At 40.9% G+C, this 20,226-nt stretch overlaps 1 protein-coding gene across 4 annotated transcripts in view; it reads right to left on the reverse strand.

Annotated features, from left to right (window-relative positions):
• The window catches only part of pard3bb (par-3 family cell polarity regulator beta b), a 236,063-nt gene that overhangs the window by 26,089 nt on the left and 189,748 nt on the right, over positions 1 to 20,226 (reverse strand). For all 4 annotated transcript variants that reach the window (XM_034134298.1, XM_034134299.1, XM_034134297.1 and 1 more), the window contains exon 23: positions 102 to 178. In XM_034134298.1, coding sequence (XP_033990189.1) covers positions 102 to 178 — 77 coding nt within the window. The remainder of the gene's footprint in view (positions 1 to 101; positions 179 to 20,226) is intronic.

The raw sequence follows: 20,226 nt of genomic DNA on the forward strand, positions 1-20,226 counted from the left end.
CTTGAAAGAGAAAAAGAAGGGAAGAGGAGAGGAATGATACCGGCAGTAAAACATCTTACTTTTCGGACCTCCTCACATGAGGGAAGCAGAGAAAGTAGTACCTTGGTAATGAGGCGTACTGACGTTCCACTTCTTCATATCGTGGTGCCAACCGAGGATCTGTCGCTCTGACCGGCATCTGGTGAAGAGAGACAATTTATTAGTGTTGATTTAAGTAAAAGTATATATTTCCCTGCCTGAAATATGAATAAACTGTGAAAAATGTGTGAGCCTAAGCTTGCGTATTGCATAGCCATAAGCCTCTTTCCTTATGTGTGTGTTTGCGCCTGCGTTTCTGTGTGTGTGTTAGTCATTTAAGATTGACAAAGGCTAGTTATTAGGGATTTAGAGTTTTGGTCTTCTGAGGGTTTTTTCTAAGGGGGGGTGGATGAGGCCTCAGTCCTAGATTAGGTTACTTCAAAACAGGATGGTTGGTCATACACACACACACAAACAAAGTCATACATATGCAGAGTCTCGTCTCCATCTTGAGAAGTAAAAGATTAAGTCAAGCTGCTGACAGTTCAATCTCTACGACTTCCTTTTTGACTCTTCATCTCACTGGTTCTCCCTCACCTACACATCTCGTTCTCTCCTCACTTATTCCCATTACTCACTTTTTTCCCTCTCACACATATATACACACACACACACACACACATTTGCTCGCTCAGAGATTATCCCGGTCTATTCACTAGGGAGATTCCAGCTGCCGCGGCGTTCCTTAAAGAGGCCGACTAAACCCCAAACGTCAACAACCCCCATTAACACACACATACATACACACATTGAACTACACACAGGCCATTTTCAGTGAATACTGGGAATGAGACTCAGTTGAACATAACATGGGGTGAGAGAGTGAGATATGATTCAGATGATTGAGTGTTGTGACTCTGCATACATGCTAAACTCTAACAGTAAAAAAAGAAAAGAATATGGAGCGTTATAGAGTCCCTTCAGGTTGTGTGAAATGCGGAGTTTTGGAAAATAGCCCATTCAATTGAGTTGATCGCACATTTGCCACTTGCAAAATGGCGCTTTTGTTGACAATACAAATCTCTATTAGATACAATTGCCTAACATATATATTTATCTAAGTACAATGTTGTACCCCTGATAAGACATTACTGTTTGTTGTCTCTGGCTGCCTTTACACGGGAACGTTTGCGTTTATGCACAGTATGCGTTTTTTTAAAAGTCTTCCGTTCACACGCATTCGTTTAATTTAACGTGTCTGTTCACACGAGACCGCTGGAAACGCTGTAGTACATATGCCGGGACTGTAAGTGGCGCTGTACTTCCACACGAGACCGCTGGACACGCTGTAGTACATATGCCGGGCCTGTAACTGGCGCTGTAACTTCCGCCACAAAATACACCAAAAGCAGCGAAGAAGACCTCGGAGCATGGTTGCCATGGTTGCCATGGTTGGCCTTCTGTTTACGCCCCGCGGTGGATTTAGCAACATGTAGTAGTTCATGTAATTCTCCATGTCCACTTGTTGCTGATGGTTGTGGTATAGGAGCTGTAGATGTTGCACTAACATCTGTAGCATGGTCAGTAGCAGTAGCACTAGCAGTAGCTACTGACAGTAGCTACTGGCCATGCTACAGCAGTGAGCAGCAGAGGTGGGGAGAGGCGGGGCTATGGCTTCATCTATCGGGGAATGATCGTATAGAGGCGATTACACAGAGCCGTTTGACCCCCCCAGAGCGTTTCGTTTGCAGATCTATCCACCTTGGGACCCGTTATCGTTTGTGGGTTCCGTTTCTATCGTTTTGTTACGGCCTCGTGTAAATGATAGGGCTATACGCAAGAGAAACTATGCGGATACAACCCGTTTCGTTCTCGTGTAAAGGGGGTCTCTGTCCTGTAAGAGACGTGTACACAGGGTCCCCATATAGTATAAAAACAAGTTGAAGAGTGTGATTAGATCCAAAAGAAGAAAACGCAAGAAGGTGAAGTGTGTGTCCCAAGGGGTGAAGACAGTTGAAAGTTTTATAGGAAACTATGTTCTTCTCCTCTCCTCCACTCAAGTTAATACTGTCAACCAAATTCGATATTACAGACCATCACTTCTTCTTCTTCTCTCCGATACCAGGAGGCATATAAAACAGATTTGCTGGCCCTGCTTTCTTTTGAACACCTGTCTTTATAGCTTCAATATCTCAGGTAGAGAGACAGCGGGATATTAGGTGGGAATAGAGAGGTGGAGCGAAAGAATGAAAAGGCATTAGAGGGGGAAGAAAGGAGGGGAAGAGAGATGGAGCGAATGAGAAGTAAATGAGTTTGAATGAAGAAGAGCGATATAGAGAGGAGGAGGGATATTATGAAGCCATTGAGAAGTGGCAGGGAGAGTTCGAGGGGAGAGAGGTGAAATATAAAACAAGGGAGGGAATGGGGTGAAGGCGAGGACGACGGAGTGGGGAGGTAAAAAGGACACCAATGGCACAATTTAAACACGATGTTCAAAGAGGGAAGGGGAGATAGCGAGGGGGGGAAATGACTGCGACATCCGGGGGAGGCTGAGAGGTGAGAGAGATGAGTAAGGGTGGGGTGAAGAAAAAGCAAAGAGTCATGTTTGGAGGGGTAAAGACAAAATGGATGATTAGGGAGGCCGGTTTCAGAGAGATGAAGGATGGGAAGCAGTCAGGTAGCTTTGGTGGCAGTGTACTTGAGGGAGAAAGGATGGCGTCGATAAATCTCATGAAAAAACAAAACAAATAATGCGTTTGTCTGTAAATACCTTCTGACTTCCTTAGGCAGAAATCAAAGCCTATTGGTTCATATGGAGACATAACTCTTTAGAAAAACCTCACAAATACATCATTTATTGTTCAATAAAGGCTCAATTATTTCCTGAACACACTGTAGTTCTCAGCAGAAAAACAACATTTGATGAACTAGAGCAAGTATTTATGGTGGCGGTATGTGGGATTGACTTAAATTAATTAAATTGCGCGTGTTCATATATATAATGAAGAAAAATATATATAACCAATATAGGTTTTTTCCACTGATGAATAACAAAACATCGGGCTTTGGCTACACAAGTGTGTTAGTAGGATCAGTTCACTGTTGGTTTTGGTCTTAAAATGGGATTTGTAGGCAATAAGAAGAAATACCTCTTGTTTTCTAGTGTTTTTCTTACCCCAAACCTATATGTGCCCTAGCTAAAACAGAATCATCTGGCTGATGCTCCCATAGTAGACAAATGTGTTTCTAATCAAAGTCTGGGGGATTCAGAGGAGTGTGTATGTAGGGGTTAATGTGAGGGTAAACCGAACACAGGAATTTCTCTCAGGAGACTTCTGTTCGTATCCTGTATGAACCATTTCATATATTTGAATACGTAGTATATAAATGAGATCCGTTGATAAAACAATGTTTTAACAAAAGTACTAATCTTAAACAATACCTTTTTCTGAACCAAGTATTTTTGTGACCAATACATAACCAAGTATTTTTGTGACCAATACATAACCAAGTATTTTTGTGACCAATACATAACCAAGTATTTTCTCAGCGTTTAGTTTGTTTAAATTGATAAAGCTTACCACGTGTTCAATTGTTATCCCTCAAAAGAGTATGGAACGTCATGTTGTAGGAGACAGGATTGGACTGAGAATTTATGGTTTGGTGCTCTTCTGCTCAAGTGTGCATGTCTTTGTGTGTTTCCATACACATGGATTAAGAGCAGATTACTGTGCGATGCCACAGACTGAGTAAACACAAACAGATGAGCACAGAATGAATGTGCACGTATGCATATGAAGTGAGGGAGTGTATATATATTTCTACAGAGGCAGTTGGACTAAGTGAGGAATTGCAAATAGTAATTTATTTAACTGATATTCTTTATTGTGTTTATTCAGCTAAAAATAAGTTGGACAAACCTCTCAGTGTGTCTTTTGGATACAGCTTTGATACAGTTCTGCTTAAAGAGGCAGCGAAATCAGTTTGGAAATGTGGATTCAGAAGAAAGCCGCACTTTACGTAATTATGGTATTTTGGGTGTTCCCGTTACTGTAGTGTGTTGTAGGTTTTTGTGCATGTAAATGGTCTGCAAAGGAGGTTTCTCTCCCACACACTCCGACCCGGCCTGAAACGCCATTTTTTAAGTCCTTTGTTTATTTTCTGTAACATAATGACATCACTACGTTACCCTTTCACTTCTATTGGCTAGCGCTCCAACACATTGTAGGTGATAGGCTAAGGGGCGGGACATCCCTAAGTGTTTGACCAATCACAACAGAGCCAGCCAGCTAACCAATCAGAGCAGACTGGGCTCTGGTTTCAGACAGAGGGTGAAAAGAGGTGCTGCAGCACAGGCAGGATGAGAAAAATAAAGACCTTTTTAAAAAAAAACATAAAGCATGTAAACATGTCACAGTAGACGCAAAAAATAAAAACATGAACGTAAAAATTGGCATAAAAGGGACATTTAAACTGCACAGCAAATACACAGTCTACATTTCAACCCAAATAATGATTTTTTGTAAACATGACTATTTGACTAGAGAGGTTAATACAAGAAAATACATTCACATCTGACCACAAAATGAATCAAGCTTGTCATCAGCTTGACATTTTCCACTTTAAACAACATTGTTGGCCACTGTAGCAGTCGTTACTGAAAGATGCTTATAGCTTAACATTTGACAATTCCAAAAACAACTCAGGCAGTGACAGATGATCCCTCAGTTTGTTAGTGAGCAGAACAACACGCCTGCTATGACTAGAGCTGCCTGTAGCTTTGTGTGTGTGTGTGTGTGTGTGTGTGTGTGTGTGTGTGTGACATTTCAGATGTTAGTAGACTCCCAGCATTCACAGCTGTGACAGAGTACAGTGCAGGGCAAAAACCATGACAACTGACCTTGCATGGGTCGTACTGTACACACATACGTCCACACAATGCATTGTCCCCGCACATACACAAGTGCTACCTTTCTCTTAGTGCAGCTACTGTACACAATCATCATGCACACAGCCAAAAAAACACACACACACACACACACACACACACACACACACACACACACACACACACACACACACACACACACACACACACACACACACACACACACACACACACACACACACACACACACACACACACACACACACACACACACACACACACACACACACACACACACACACACACACACACACACACACACACACACACACACGCTCCCCCTCGCTGACAGAGGGCTGTGGCAGTAGTGTAGTGCACTGGTTGGGGTAATGGTCTAGTGAAAAACCATTTCACGGCATGGTGAGCAGAGGAGAGGCAGAGAGGAGCACGGAAATCAAGCAGAAGAGACTGATACTGACGGGAGAGGAGGCACACACACAAATAAGGTTACACAGACACACCGAGAGCGCAAACGTCAACCTTTGAAATCGCAAAGGTGCAGATTTGAGAGAGCAGAATGACATTTGAGCATACAATGCGCACACATTCGTTTCTACGTGTGCTTCCTCACTTTCCTCCAGATGTTTTGGCAGCGACTGACTACTTGAATTCGCAAGAGGTCGCTTGCCAACATTTTTAACAAGCAAGCTGCAACAAACCCACATCTGGACGTCAGGCTCATGTCTTTCTTTAAATCCACCCAGGGAAAAGTCAGCTCCTCAGTAAGGAGTGATGGCGACCATATGGTTATTTAGGATTATTTTAGAGTGCAAAATCACTTTATGAATATTAATTAATTAATATATTTTATTATTATTATATTTAAATGAATATATTTGTTTTCTGAATGCCAAAAGGTGAAGGATCAGATCACAGTAAAATATGTTTTATTTCATTTTTTAAATATTTGTATTTTTCCTCTGTTTAACAAAGTCTTGGGTCAGACACAAATCTTCAAACATATAGCTTAACTTAAAGGTAGGGTAGGTAAGAATGGAGAAACCAGCTCGAGTGCGCTAGAATTTGAAAGTACGCAGCCGAAAAAAATCTGCCCCTTCCTTCAGACTTCCTTACAGAGCCCCTCCTCCAACACACACGAACGTGCACATGACCAATGAGGGCACGAGATAAGTTTGTGCACAAGATGGAAGGCTGACAGGCAGGTAGGCCATCCAGTTATTTGACCCGGGCCGGCTCAGATGATTGGTCGTGCTTTTTACAGCGCCACAAATGTCAAAGCATTTAATGTATTTATTGCTATCGGGATGTTAAGAGCATTCCATGGAATATAACAAAAAGTGTTTCTGAAGTGAATTACCTACCCCACCTTTAAGCTAACAAAATAAATAAAGTTACTTTACCTGTCAAAATACGCCAACATTGCTTGCAAACTAGATCATTTAGCAACCCATAAACAAATGTGATCGTTTTTGGCGTTTAAAGTCAACAAGTTTGGATTTCTAATATATTACAGAAAACAAATACTGCTCGTTTTTTTTATTTGGAGGATAGAAAAACACCACTGTCAGAGCTTTTGTTTTGAAAGTACAAGGAAGTGTTCGATTCCACATACTGGTGAAATCAAACTGATATTTAGTTTGCACAGAGGATTCAGACGAGCAAAATTGAGCTTGAGGAGCTTTGATTACGAGTGTGAAAATCAGTTTGCTCAAATGTACTGACATAACTCCTCTTCCCTCTGAGATCATTATGTCCCGCTAACAATTCTGTGTTCCCTTGCTTACTAATCTACAGTATTTCAGCTCTTACTGTTCACACACGCTTGTTGACTTTCAGACTGAGTAGAGCTCAGATTCGCAGTCTCAACTCAATTTTGTCATCAATATTCTTCCATACTTGCACAGCATTCATCTCTCTTCCAACAGTTCCTTTTATTTACCCATAAAACACACCACCGCATCGCTTCCAGCACACACTCAAAGTCTGTCTCTTGGTATCTGAGCGTCTTTTCCCTCTCCGTCTTACACACAGACTCTTTTCGCTCGAGCAGTTTGGAGGATTTCAAAGGGATTTAGATCGACACAGAGCATTTGGTAGCCGCATACTGCTTCGATGGGACTACTTAGACCAAATGTGAAGTGACTTTTTTCTCTCTTCAACTCGTACTGTGCTCCTCTTCAACGCTTCTGTGTCATTTCCCTCTTCATCCCCCTTTTCTGACTCACCTCCCCCTTGCATCCTTATCCACACCTCATCTTTCCCCTTCATTAACCAACTCTCCTTAAGTGAAATAAAGGGTTCCTTTGAGTACTCTTAAATCTTCACTATTAGTTAAGGTCTCTTTTTTTCATTCCCATTTCTTTAATGTTGTCATCTTACCTCACCTAATTTCTCCTTGCCATGCATCTATCTATCATTCATCGCTGAATTTACAACTCTCTTTGCAGCCTTTCAATTAACTTCCATTATTTCCTTCTAGTCCCCTTTTGTCTTTCGCTACCCATTCCCTAAAATCAATGATGACGGAGAGGAACAGTATAATCTCTATACGTCACTTCAGTTCCAGTCCTCTACCCCAGTCTCTGCCTTTCATACGTTACTCTCAGTCCATCTGTCTCACTCCCAATGTCCTTTTCTCCTTTCCTAAATCGATTGAGAAAAAGATTTAGCTTCCTTTGTGTCATCCCTCCATCCGGACCCCCACCCTGCCTCCCACCCGTAGCAGAAATCGATGAATAAGGGAAGGCTGGTTCTAATCCGTATCAGTCATATCTTTCTGCTCAGCCAGCACTTTTGGCTGACTCAATTAAAAACACAGCTCTGAGGAGGGTGCAATTTGTGTGTGTGTGTGTGTGTGTGTGTGTGTGTGTGTGTGTGTGTGTGTGTGTGTGTATGAGTAGTGTAGCCAGGCAATGTCACAGATGGTGTGTTTGGAGGAGGACCACCTGAAGACACTTGTCTCTGACTGTAAACACTAAAAGTCAATAGTGAGCATTCCGTAAATGAACTTGCCTTGCCTTGCCTTGTGGTGCAGTGTAAAAATGCATATCATTTGACATCAATAAAGATCACAAGTGGTTGGGACTTGAAAACATATATCAGCAGCATTTAAAGAACATCTTGCTTCAGCAAAAGTCCTTGAAACATGAAAAGATGGGACTCTTTTCTCTAAACAAAATTAAAATGATGCAAACCATGAAGGTAGGAGAGTTCAACATGTCGAGGGTCAACTGTGTGTGAATGTTGGCTTCCTTGAGCAAGTGGCATGTTGCCCTGAATGGGGTGTGAATGGGTACTTGTACATGTAAAGCGTTAAGGAGTCGTAAAGACTGGATAGAGCGCAATATAAATACAGTCCATTTAACTTTATAGGCCTGAGGTGAATTTGTATCAATGCAGACACAACATTCCCTGATGTGATATAACAACTATATAGATATGTTCTTTCTCTATTCAAAATACTACTGTAGTTTTACATGGAATAATATAACAAAAACAATGACTTACTGTATACATAACCATTCTTTCTAATGGGGTCTTTTTTTTGGAAAAGCCTTTCAGCTGTCTACATTACATTACATTTCATTTAGCTGACGCTTTTATCCAAAGCGACTTACAATAGTGCATTCGACCAGGAAGATACAAACTTGAAGAAAACAGAATCATATAAGTACATCAGGTTTCATAGAGCCAAAACATTTCAAGTGCTACTCAACTGGCTTTAGATAAGCCAGTCCTTTATTAGTATGTAAGTGCTTTGTTAGCAATTCTTTGTTAGTAATTCTATTGCTCGAAGTGGAGTCGAAAGAGATGAGTTTTCAGTTTGCGCCGGAAGATGTGTAGGCTTTCTGCTGTCCTGATTTCAATGGGGAGCTCATTCCACCATTTTGGAGCCAGGATAGCAAACCGACATGTTTTTGCTGATGGGAACTTGGGTCCCCCTCGCAGTGAGGGTGCAGCGAGCCGTTTGGCTGATGCAGAGCGGAGTGCTGGGGTGTATGGTTTAACCATGTCCTGGATGTAGGAAGGGCCAGATCCATTCACAGCATGGTACGCTAGTACCATTGTCTTGAAGTGGATTCTAGCAGTTACTGGAAGCCAGTGAAGGGAGCGGAGGAGCGGCGTGGTGTGGGAAAATGTTGGAAGGTTGAAGACCAGACGAGCCACTGCATTCTGGATGAGCTGCAGAGGTCGGATGGCACATGCAGGTAGACCAGCCAGGAGGGAGTTGCAGTAGTCTAGGCGTGAGATGACGAGAGCCTGGACCAGAAGTTGTGTCGCTTTCTGGGTCAGATGGGACGTATCCTCCTGATGTTGTAAAGCGTGTATCTGCAGCAGCGGGTTGTAGCAGCGATGTTTTGCAGTGAAGGACTACTCATTGTAATGGTGTTTAAGTAATTACAACAACACCTAGCGGTTCATATTGAAGGACTTTCAATATGAATGCGCCAATGAAGTATTTCAATATTCACACACACAGGAAAAAAAGGAAACTCATGCACGCACGAACATCATTCACACTCTTGCATACCTACTGAATCTGTGTGATAGGCTAATGCACCTTGTTAATCAAAAATGATATGAGTAACATGTGATTTTAATCTCTAGTGAGGTGGAAAGGAATCTAACGCCTGTCTGTGTGAAGTGAGCTATGCTTCAGCTCTTCTAATGGCAGACATTACAAAGACATTTGACAGACTTTTTTCATTTGGTACTACCTTATGTCAACTTTTATTATCTTCTCCTTCATTTAATTCCTAATCTCACATTAGATTCAGCCTATATCCATTCATGGTCACATGCACACATCAGTTATGCCATTCACTTCCACTCAAGCAGTACACAACAAGATGACAAGTTAAAAAAAAGCTCCTTTCCCACACTTCTCCATAACCATGCAACTTCCTTCCGTTCCATCACCCCTGCCCTCCATCGCAGGCTTTATTTACTCTTCCCAATATAACTCTATCCATTCATTTAATACTATATGCCATCATCCCTCGGTCAACCCATCCATCCATTCATTCTAGAGAAAGCAGTAATTGCAGCTGCTGGTGAAAAGCCATCCATTTCCACAGGCTAATTACTACAGGCTCTTAACAAAGTAGCACTAAAGGAGGGAGAGAGTAGACGAGCACACTCACAAGTACATGCCTATTCACATTCACACACACACAATTTAACCTCAGCACACACACACACGGCTGTTCTAATGAGGTCTTTCAGTAGTTCATCATTCTTCTAATGAGACTGTGTTGACCACACGGGGGACGGTCTCTACCAAAGTCAACTATGTCCTGTTCATCTGTTTGGTACATAAAAAAAAACATTTTAATAGGTTGTATCTACGTATTAAACAAAAGAGATAACACATAATTTTTAATTAGTTATCTTTAGAGGTGATTTTATTCAGATGTTGTTACCATTGGATGGATAAAGGCTAGCTGTTGGCCCCAGATTTTTATAATTTATGCTAAGCTAAGCTAATTGGTATTAGTTTTATAAATTAGTGCAAGTATTCCTTAAGAAATATACAACCAAAACATACTGTTTTCCTATACCCTACATTAGTAAGATAGCTCAGAATTAAAAAGAGAACATCACTTTTAACCATTTATCTAGAATAATACCATTTTTGTTTCTTCTTCTCTAAGCTGTACCACAACATATGTTGGACAGTTTTTTAACTTCTTGCAAGCATCATGATCCTTCTTTGGGTAAACTAAATGCATCTCAGTTGGTGTTTTTTCTTTGGGTGTTTACAAAACACAATAAAAGCCATGGGCTGGGAAATAAAGTTTGAAAACCAGAAATCTCAGCATGTGGCAAAGTAATCGCTGAGTCATTGCTATCGATAAACGACCTTGTGATCCCTCTGCAGATATATACACCACGATGGTCACTGCGTGCTATTGGGCTTTAAATCTCCCATGCTGAGAGAAACCACCAAAACAGTGAGGATGATATAGAACTGAGCAAAAGTATTTGAAAGGCAGAGAAAAAGGGTTAAAGAATACAATTATCATTGGCAAATGTGCTTATTTGTTTACAACACCAAAGACGCACCAATCATCTTTATTCACAAACCCCATCCCACTGAAATGTCAGCGAGGCACTAGAATAAAGGGCTAAGAATTAAGACTGGAGCACAGCTAAATGTCACAGCGCTGTTGAGCCTCTCGAACAATTAAGACCACAGAAGGTCAATTTTCCCGAAAGCACGCAGCTTAGTGTGACTCCTATGAATGCAGTGATTAATACTACTTAATGCAAAGTGCATCCTGTTGATTTAGTGTAGGTTTGTGAGGAAGTTAGGCTTTGGAGTGTGTTTGTTTGTATGCATATCAGTAGGTGGACCTATCAATCAAATTAAATCATTGTTTTCCCTTTTAAATGGCATTTAAAAGTTATCAGGGAGGTGATAGTCCAATGCTTTTTTAGCAGAAAGCAACACACCCTGATACACCAACATGTGCTTTGTCATTATTCCCTAGAGACTCAACATAACTATAACCACTATCTGTTAAAACCCAAACCAAACATAACCCTAATCCTGAAACCAGAAACCAAGATTTAGGCGCCGTTTACACGAGGAGAAAACTGCTTGTATCTGCATAGTTTCGCGTGCGTATAGCCCTATTATTTACACGAGGCCGATAACAAACTGACCCCACAAACGATAACGGGTCCCAAGGTGGATAGATTTGCAAACGAAACGCTCTGGGGGGTCAACCGAGTCCGTGTAATCACCTCTATACGAATATTTCCTGAAAAAATTGCGATAGCCCCGCCTCTCCTGCTCACTGCTGTAGCAACTATCAAAAATAGCTGTGTTAATTAAACGCACAAGGGGTTCTTGAATGAAATAATATTATAAAAGGCAAACCAGAATAGTTAATGCCCTACTGTATATACTCCTTAAACAAAATAAACAGAGTCAGATTTCATGCATTGATCCATTATATTGACAAAGGAGCGATCTCACCCGGTGTTTGTAGAGAATATCTCTCTTTCTGAGCCGTCCTCTCCACGGAGACGTGCTTCTTGGTCGCTCAGATTCGGTTTCTTTCAGTTAACTTCCCCGTTGCATTTATCCATATGCTGAGGAAATGACTATATCCCGCTGAATACCAGCAATCGCCACACACTTCCTCCTGTCAGTAGCTACTGCTAGTGCTACTGCTACTGACCATGCTACAGATATTAGTGCAAAATCTACAGCTCCTCTACCACAACCATCAGCAACAAGTGGACATGGAGAATTACATGAACTACATGTTGCTAAATACACCGCAGGGCTTAAACAGAAGGGTAGCCATGGCAACATTGTGGCGGGGCTGCTCGGGCTGCTCTTCTTCGCGGCTTTTGGTGTATTTTGGCTGAAGTTACAGCGCCACTTACAGTCCCGGCATATGTACTACAGCGTTTCCAGCGGCCTCGTTTGAACAGACACGTTAAATGAAACTAATGCATGTGAACGGAAGACTTTTTTGAATACGCATACTGTGCATAAACGCAAACGGTCCCGTGTGAGCGGGGCCTTAAACCCAAAATTTGAGGTATTTTACCACCTGGTGGTCGGTTAATTACCCTTGTTTGTTTGTCAGCAGGATTACGGAAAAACTACTGGCCCTATTTTCATGAAGCCAAGGAAAAACCCATTACTCTTTGGAGCGGATCCCAGTCACGGGGCAGATACAGGAACTATTGTTAACATTGCGAAACAGGGCACTTGGGTTGCAATCATGGGGTGTTGGTGTAATTTGAACAAGTATTTCCAGACTTGGGAAATTCACGTGAATGCCACCTCTAGTGGAAAGAACTCAGAAATAGTTACGCTTTGTTGAACTTTGGGCAATAAAATAAAACACATCTACTTTGTAGCGTCAATGTTGTTTCAACATTACGACTTATGAAAACACCAAAATAAGATTAACAACTTTCCAACTCAGGGTATGTGACCATCTAAGGAGCATGTGAATGCAGCATTAACTTTCCCTGGTCATTTTAAAGGAAACACAAATGGTCCTTATTGAGTTTAGGCTATAACAACCAAGAGGAGTAAACATGAAGTCACATTGAAGGTAACTAATTCATTGTACATATAGCTGGCTGCATTATTACCCCGTCACTCTCAACCATGGGAATATTACAATAGTTAGCTAATTATCTTCTATGAGTTTTCGCTACACTTGGTTATAGGGGTCAAGATATCTCTTAGCAGTTTATGAACAGCAGATTGATTCAATAGTAGTTCACAGTTCTGTGCTTGGTCTGCTTTGCTATCACACCACACACACACTTAACTAAAGTCTGTTTGGAAGTGGACCGAGTCCAAAGCAGGGTCCAATCCACGGCTTTCACACCATCCCAGACATAGACCACTAAACAGATTTCGATTTGGGGCTAACTATTTGTCCTCAAATAGAAACACCCTGTGAGAATATGTCAAGAGAAGTTTGTTGTTACATCAAAATGAATACAAAATTCACAATCTAGGACACATTGACAACAAAAATGTGATCCTGAACAGTGAAATAGGAGCTAGATGTGCATGTTTACAGTTCAAAATGCTGCTATGTGTTTGTATTTTTATATATTTAGGGTATAAAGAGTGTGGAAAGGGAGGGATATAAATAAAAGGAAGAGAAAGAAAGAAGGGGACATAGTGAGTGTGCTGGGAGAGATGGGGATAAATAAATGATAGTAAGAAGTAAGGTAAGGCGATAGCAGAGCGGATAGGATTAGTCTCTGCTGCAAAGCCTTTAGAAAGATACACAAAAAAACCAACACAAATAATATGTAGCTAAGTGCACACCCTACCAACGACAAAGACACATATGAAATGTAGTAAAAATAAAATAAAAGACAGAGGACTCACACACATACAGGTTTAACCAATCCTTAGTGTTCTTAACAGTTCAGCGTGCCCTTGAAAGAGTGCAAGGTGGGGAGTTGATAAGGGGACAGAGAGAGAAAGAGAGTCAGGGGTGGGGGGTGGCATATATAGAGGGACAGAGAGACGGATGAGGAGAAGGGGAGCCGGAAAAGTGAAGGAAGATAATTTAGTTTCCTCTAAGCCCCCACCCAGATACTATATCCGTCTACCTCAACCCCCCCGAACTCCACTCTCCATCTCTATACCCTAAACTTCCCGACTTAAAAAAGTTCCCCTTTGAGGATTAGGGGGGAACAAAGAAAGGTGGATTCCAAGGAAAACTGAGGTAGCGGAAGAGAGGGAGCAAGGAGCAAGGAGCAAGGGGTAGTGCAAAGAGGTAAGGGTTAAAGGGGAGACAATGTACGGACCGATGATGGGAGAGAAGAGAGAAATGAGAGCGGGGCACTTTTTTTTACTCCCTCTGCCAATTGTATAATGTCAGCGCCTTGGGTATAGGAATGTCTCTTCTGGGTTTTTATTTCTGGATTCTCATATTATTTCTCTATGATATCTCAGGAGCAGGACTTAGCATAAGACCATAAGCACATAAGAGCAGCACTGCTACCTTTATAATGTGTGTGTGTGTGTGTGTGTACGTGTGCTAGTGCATGTGCAGATTGCGAATGCAGAAAAAGGTTCCAGGTTTTTTTGAGTGTGTGATTGTGTGTGATGGTGGGAGCAGGTGGCTACAGTGGCAGGTTAGATGGAGCTCTAATAGGATGAAAGTGTCACTTTTCTCTTTCTGCCTCCCTCACACACTCTCTCAGGTGATTGGCTCCAGATGTGGGGTCGTGATGGTCCTGGTGTCTTTTGATTCGATCCTCTATTTCCTCTATTTTTTATCTCTTCTAATCTCATGAAAGACCTGACCTCTTCTCTCCTCTTGCCTGTGTCTTACTGTTCTGGTCTCTGCATGTTCTATATCTTGTCCTTTACATTTTATCACTGTTCTTTTTTCCCCTTCTCATCTTTTTTGTTAATCTTCTTCTGTCGTCTATAAAATCCCTCTAGTTTTAAATGTCAGTTCAGGTATAAATATCTACATTGGCTCCCAAATTGATAAAAACAGGTTTTATTACAATGCTTAACATTACACAGCAAATCATTATCTGGACTTTTAAACATTCATAAACGGAGATATAAATGAGGCCAATATTATAAAATAAAATACAATAGTTTTAAGTCGGGAACCCATAACTGATGTTGATTAACTAAATGATGGCCTAGTCTTAACTGACAAAAGCAATTGTACCTATTATTACATTGATTTCTCTATTCGTTTTGGGCTATTGTCAACACGGAAGTGGCAGATTTATCAATGAGAATAGAAATGTGGTAAATTCCTTTTGTGCACATTTCCGGAATTTTCAGTGTTGACGTGTAGAGAGCTAAAAAAACAACTGAGTTTTTCGCAAGTAACGTCAGTGGGTGAGCTGTTTGGTGTCACTAATGAGTCAATATTTTGTGCAATGGTGTGCAAAAAATATCTGATCGTAAATCAAATCGAATTTAGCTCAATTGAATTGACTTCGATAAACATTGAACTCAAATTGACCTCAAAATCATACCTCGACTCCTAATTGCTTTTTTGACGAAGGAACCCATGTGCAGCTTACTTCCGGGTTTTAGGACGCGTCACTGTGGCACTCTATGCCGACGAGGTCTCGGTAGGTGAAAATACCTAAAAATATGAAATTTAGAGCTAAATATGTAAAAAAAGCACATTCATCCAAGATTGGCTATTTGTGCATGTGTGTGTGCAATGTTGGTTTATAGAGTTTGGTTGACTGGGAACATCGTAAAAGATGAGGAATAATGTGCTCAAGAAAAAAAGGGGACAATGGACAAAGAAGTGTGGAAAATGGAGGCAATATTTGCCGTTGTACTGGATGACATGCTGTGGAAGGAGGCAGAAATCCACTTGCCACGCTGAGCTTTTGTCCTGTATTTGGACCTGAATCCATGAACAGATTTGTAACACATGTACAGACAGAGTCCACCGTCATTTAATCTACCCGGGGGTCTTGCATTGAAAAAATGCACACAAATAAACCCTTACTATAAAGTTTTTAAAGCTTAAGTCTTTTTTTGACCTATATTGCATGACCCTTGAGAAACCTTCTAGTCGCAAATTGTTTCCAGATATTGACCAAAAAAGTGCTTGTATGACACTACTTAAATGCTGACCTATTTTCCAATTCCGTTGATATGGTTGGGCTGATACGGTGTGATTATCAGCATAAATAGGAAAACTATATCTTAAGGCAAATGACAGCATGTAGTACACACATCATTCTGATAAAGATATAAGAAACATCTCTGAACAGTTTTCAATTTGTCTGAAAGCTCTGACTTGGCTGCATGGTCAGATATTACCTCCAGTGTAAGTGGTGGATAGTGTCATCTATCAAATACCCTCCAAGAAATGGAGATGGAAGTTTTCTTGCAGACACAAGCAGTCTGTAGCAGATTGGCCAGGATGAAGACTTAGCTCTGGTCCAGGTGGGGGAGAGAAAGGGGGGATGGGCAGGGGAGGAGGACAGAATTAGAGAAAGCGGGAAGGGTGGGAAAGAAAGAGAAATGTAAGGAGAGAGCGAGACAGGGATTAGAGACCCTCAGAAAGGCAGTCACTTAATTTCCTGGCTAACCTGGCTATGATTATCTCCTGGGTGGGAATGGAATGTTTGATGTCCTGGAACCAGACTAATCCTTGGTGACTAACCTCCACCTCTCATTTCCTCTGGATTACTCACTCTGCTACTTAATAAAGAAGGTGGAGGTAGATAGAAATTAACCTACAGACGGAGAGAGAAAGCGTAGGGAGATTATCTCTTTGTGACTGGAGATTGTCCATGGATTAAAAAATGTAAAATTACCTGTCTATATTTTCATGGGATGTCTTTTGGCTTTTTGAACGATTACTGTTGGTGGAAGGTGGACTTTGGTAAAGTGACGTAGTTGTAGTTCCAGAAAACCTTATAAGGAGAACATTGGGGTGGACAAAGCCTTAAGCATCTAGATGGGATTCTAGGACCACGTATGAACGTATATTTTATTTTCATTTATGAGGCCTTGAAAAAATTGGCGGAGAATCGGAAGCACGCAGAAAGAAATGGTAATAGGTGGTGGTTAGATTAAAATCAAATAGAGGTAGAAAGATAACTGAAGATGGGAAAACTGGGTAAAACTGAATTAATTGCTGGCTATTATCAATATCTTGTCTCATTTGAGTGAAAGAGCAACAGATTGAACATCTGAAGTGCCTCCAACCATTTTGGAACTCGTGATTGAGGGTTATTTGCAAATTCACACGAGGACTGCGAGGACTTACACCTCCCACAAATACACACTTTAACATCACAAAAAAGCTGCAAATTAACTAACAGTTTTTCAGAAAAGCTGTTGCCAAATTATCCTCAACAGTCTTTCCCAGTTTTTCTTTCTCTTTTCACCAAGCTTTTCTCAAGAGGGAAAGCCTGAAGTGTTGCCAGGTGACCAGCCAATCTGACCAATGACATGTCACTTGACCCTTCTCTCGGCCAATGCCATTCCTCCACCAACCGGCTGGGCCCCAGCTGGCCAATTAGCTCGCCTCTTAGTGTGGAGCTCGGCCAATGAAAAGCCCCGGGAGACTTCTGTTCATCTGAACTCACAGATGGGGGACAGAGAGAGTGTGTGTGTGTGTGTGTGTGTGTGTGTGTGTGTGTGTGTGTGTGTGTGTGTGTGTGTGTGTGTGTGTGTGTGTGTGTGTGTGTGTGTGTGTGTGTGTGTGTGTGTGTATGTGTGAGACTTGGCCTGAATTCCCTAACACTATTGAGACATCTTCACTGAAGAGGTTGGCTAGTTTTGAGTTAGCAGTTGGACACAAATCTCTCCATTTATAAGCAACCAATAGGAGCCTTACAATGCCAGGACAAAAAGTTAAACAAAAAATGTTATTTTCCACCTTTTAAGATGGAAACTACATATATTTAATTTATTGATAAGTTTCCAGCAAATGTTTAAATATATATATTTAATGTTGGCAATTTGCAACAAAAACAAAATGTGAATCATATAATAAAGTTTCATGACATTTAAAAATGTTTCTACCTATAACATGTTACATTTTGTTTTCATTTGTTCAATGTGAATGTGTTACACGTAGCAGAGGTCCAGCTCCAACTGAATTACAATCATTGTTCTTATTCAAATTTCAGTCTACCTCTGCTTCACATTAAAACTAATAGAATCATCAAAGCAGGCAAACATTTTACTGTCCATTACGCCTAATTTAAAGAAGAGCATCACAAAGTAAAAGTTTGCAAATTGTGAAAGTTCAGTTGTAAATGGAAAGGCCCACAGGGCTGGAAAGCTGTATAAAGAAAATACCACAAAATGCAGACCAGAGTGGAAGTTGAAAAGCCTCCCTTGCCTCACTAGTTACACTGATTTGCAGTGAACCCTCTCCCAGCATTTGAGCAGTAGTGTCTATTTTTTTATCACAAAAAAACATTAAGTGAAACTGACTTTCTTTCAGTCAGCATTTTGGACAGCTGTATTGAAATGCCACACTTACATAAGCTCCCCCTCTCTCAGTATCTCTGCATGTGACTCAAGTTTCCTCTATTGCTGTGCAACTCTCACTGAATCTTTCCCTGACACACACTCTTCCCATGTTTCAAGATAACACTTTCTCCCTAAATTGCAATTTCAGTTTGCTCGGCATGAAAGCCTGTCTGTGCTGACAGGGAAATACAAGAGGAAAGCAATAAATAAAACAAATGTGGATGGAAAAATGTAGTAGTTGCAACAAAACAACAAATAAAGAGAAACAAATAAAGATCATAAGAGTTTTATGTTTGTATTAATGTGTTTACCTCTATGCAAAGCATGCAGAATTCATGGGAAATCTATGCAAGACGATCTATAAACACATACTTTACCTATGCAAAGCTAACTGTGTATGTATAGCCTGTTGGACTATTTCTCAAAGCTTAAATAGAAGTCATGAGAGCTTAAAATAAATTTAGATTTGATCTAAGGTAACAAAATGAAGATCCATGACGTACATTTTACCTGAAATACATTCGGTATAAATCCTAACTATATCCATTAATGTTCTGTACCCGTAGAACAGGGTTTCCGTTAGCCGGTAATTACCGGTTTTTAGCTGGTAAAATGTATTAAAAACCGGTAAATTTAAAACCTGCCGGTCAAAATGTCCGGTAATAATTAGGGATGCTCTGATCGATTGGCCGCCGATCATTATCGGCCGATATTCACTCTTAATAGTTTGATCGGTGCTCTCTATAAAGGCCGATCAGGAGAGCTGGATCTGATCGATATGGACATAAACGCGAGTGAAGTATAACCGGAGAGAGAGAGAGAGATCAGATCAGCTGCTGAGTCTGACGGAGACACGCAGCTCTGCATGATCACCTGAAGCCCCGCCCACTGTTTAGCGAGCTGCATGAGATACAGACGTGCTGTCGAGAGAGAGGGGGAGAGAGAGAGAGAGAGAGAGAGAGAGAGAGAGAGAGAGAGAGAGAGAGAGAGAGAGAGAGAGAGAGAGAGAGAGAGAGAGAGAGAGAGGGGAAAAGAGAGGATCCGTTTCTCCCGTGTTATTATCCAAAGTTAATGTAAACTTTTGAATAATGTACTTTATCTACTAGAAGTAGTTTGTTTGAATGTAATAATTATGTTGTTTGTTGTTTGTGGAAGCGCATCATTTATAGAAAAATGAATCTGAACTTTTCGATCTGTTACGATTATAAACTGAAGCAATATAAAAATGACTCCCATTAACTGAGTTTTAAACATCATATCCGGTCATAGTCCGGTAATTACCTGCTAACGGAAACTCTGCTACACAATTCTTATTCTTATTATTGAAACATGACCGGTAAGTTTCAAATTTGTCTGGTAGAATAAATTCTTTCCGGACATTTGACCGGTAAGAAAAAATCCTAGCGGAAACCCTGCCGTAGAACTAGAACCTACTGTATAGAGTGTTACATCTTACATTGGGCAAGGTACGACATGAGCAGGTTACCACAGAGCTCATTTATATAGACAGTCAACCATTCACACTCACATTCCCCTCTGACTGAATTAGAGGTACAAATCTATAACTTTACAATCCACTTAACTTACATTCACATACCTAGGTCAACAAAGACGAAATGAACAAGAGGGTTTTGAGTCTTTCATTACCAACCAATTTTTTATTTGTAAAAGAATGCATTGAGAATATACATACTTTGGACATGGCGTTCACACAGATTTTTTTAAGCTGGATGTGAGTAAAATAATATTGTGAGGACATTTAAGGTGGAACTAACTCTAGAGGCTGTATTCAAACTGGGGAAAGGGCATTTGT

This window comes from Trematomus bernacchii, unplaced genomic scaffold, assembly GCF_902827165.1.
Source record: "Trematomus bernacchii unplaced genomic scaffold, fTreBer1.1, whole genome shotgun sequence".
Lineage (NCBI taxonomy): Eukaryota > Metazoa > Chordata > Actinopteri > Perciformes > Nototheniidae > Trematomus > Trematomus bernacchii.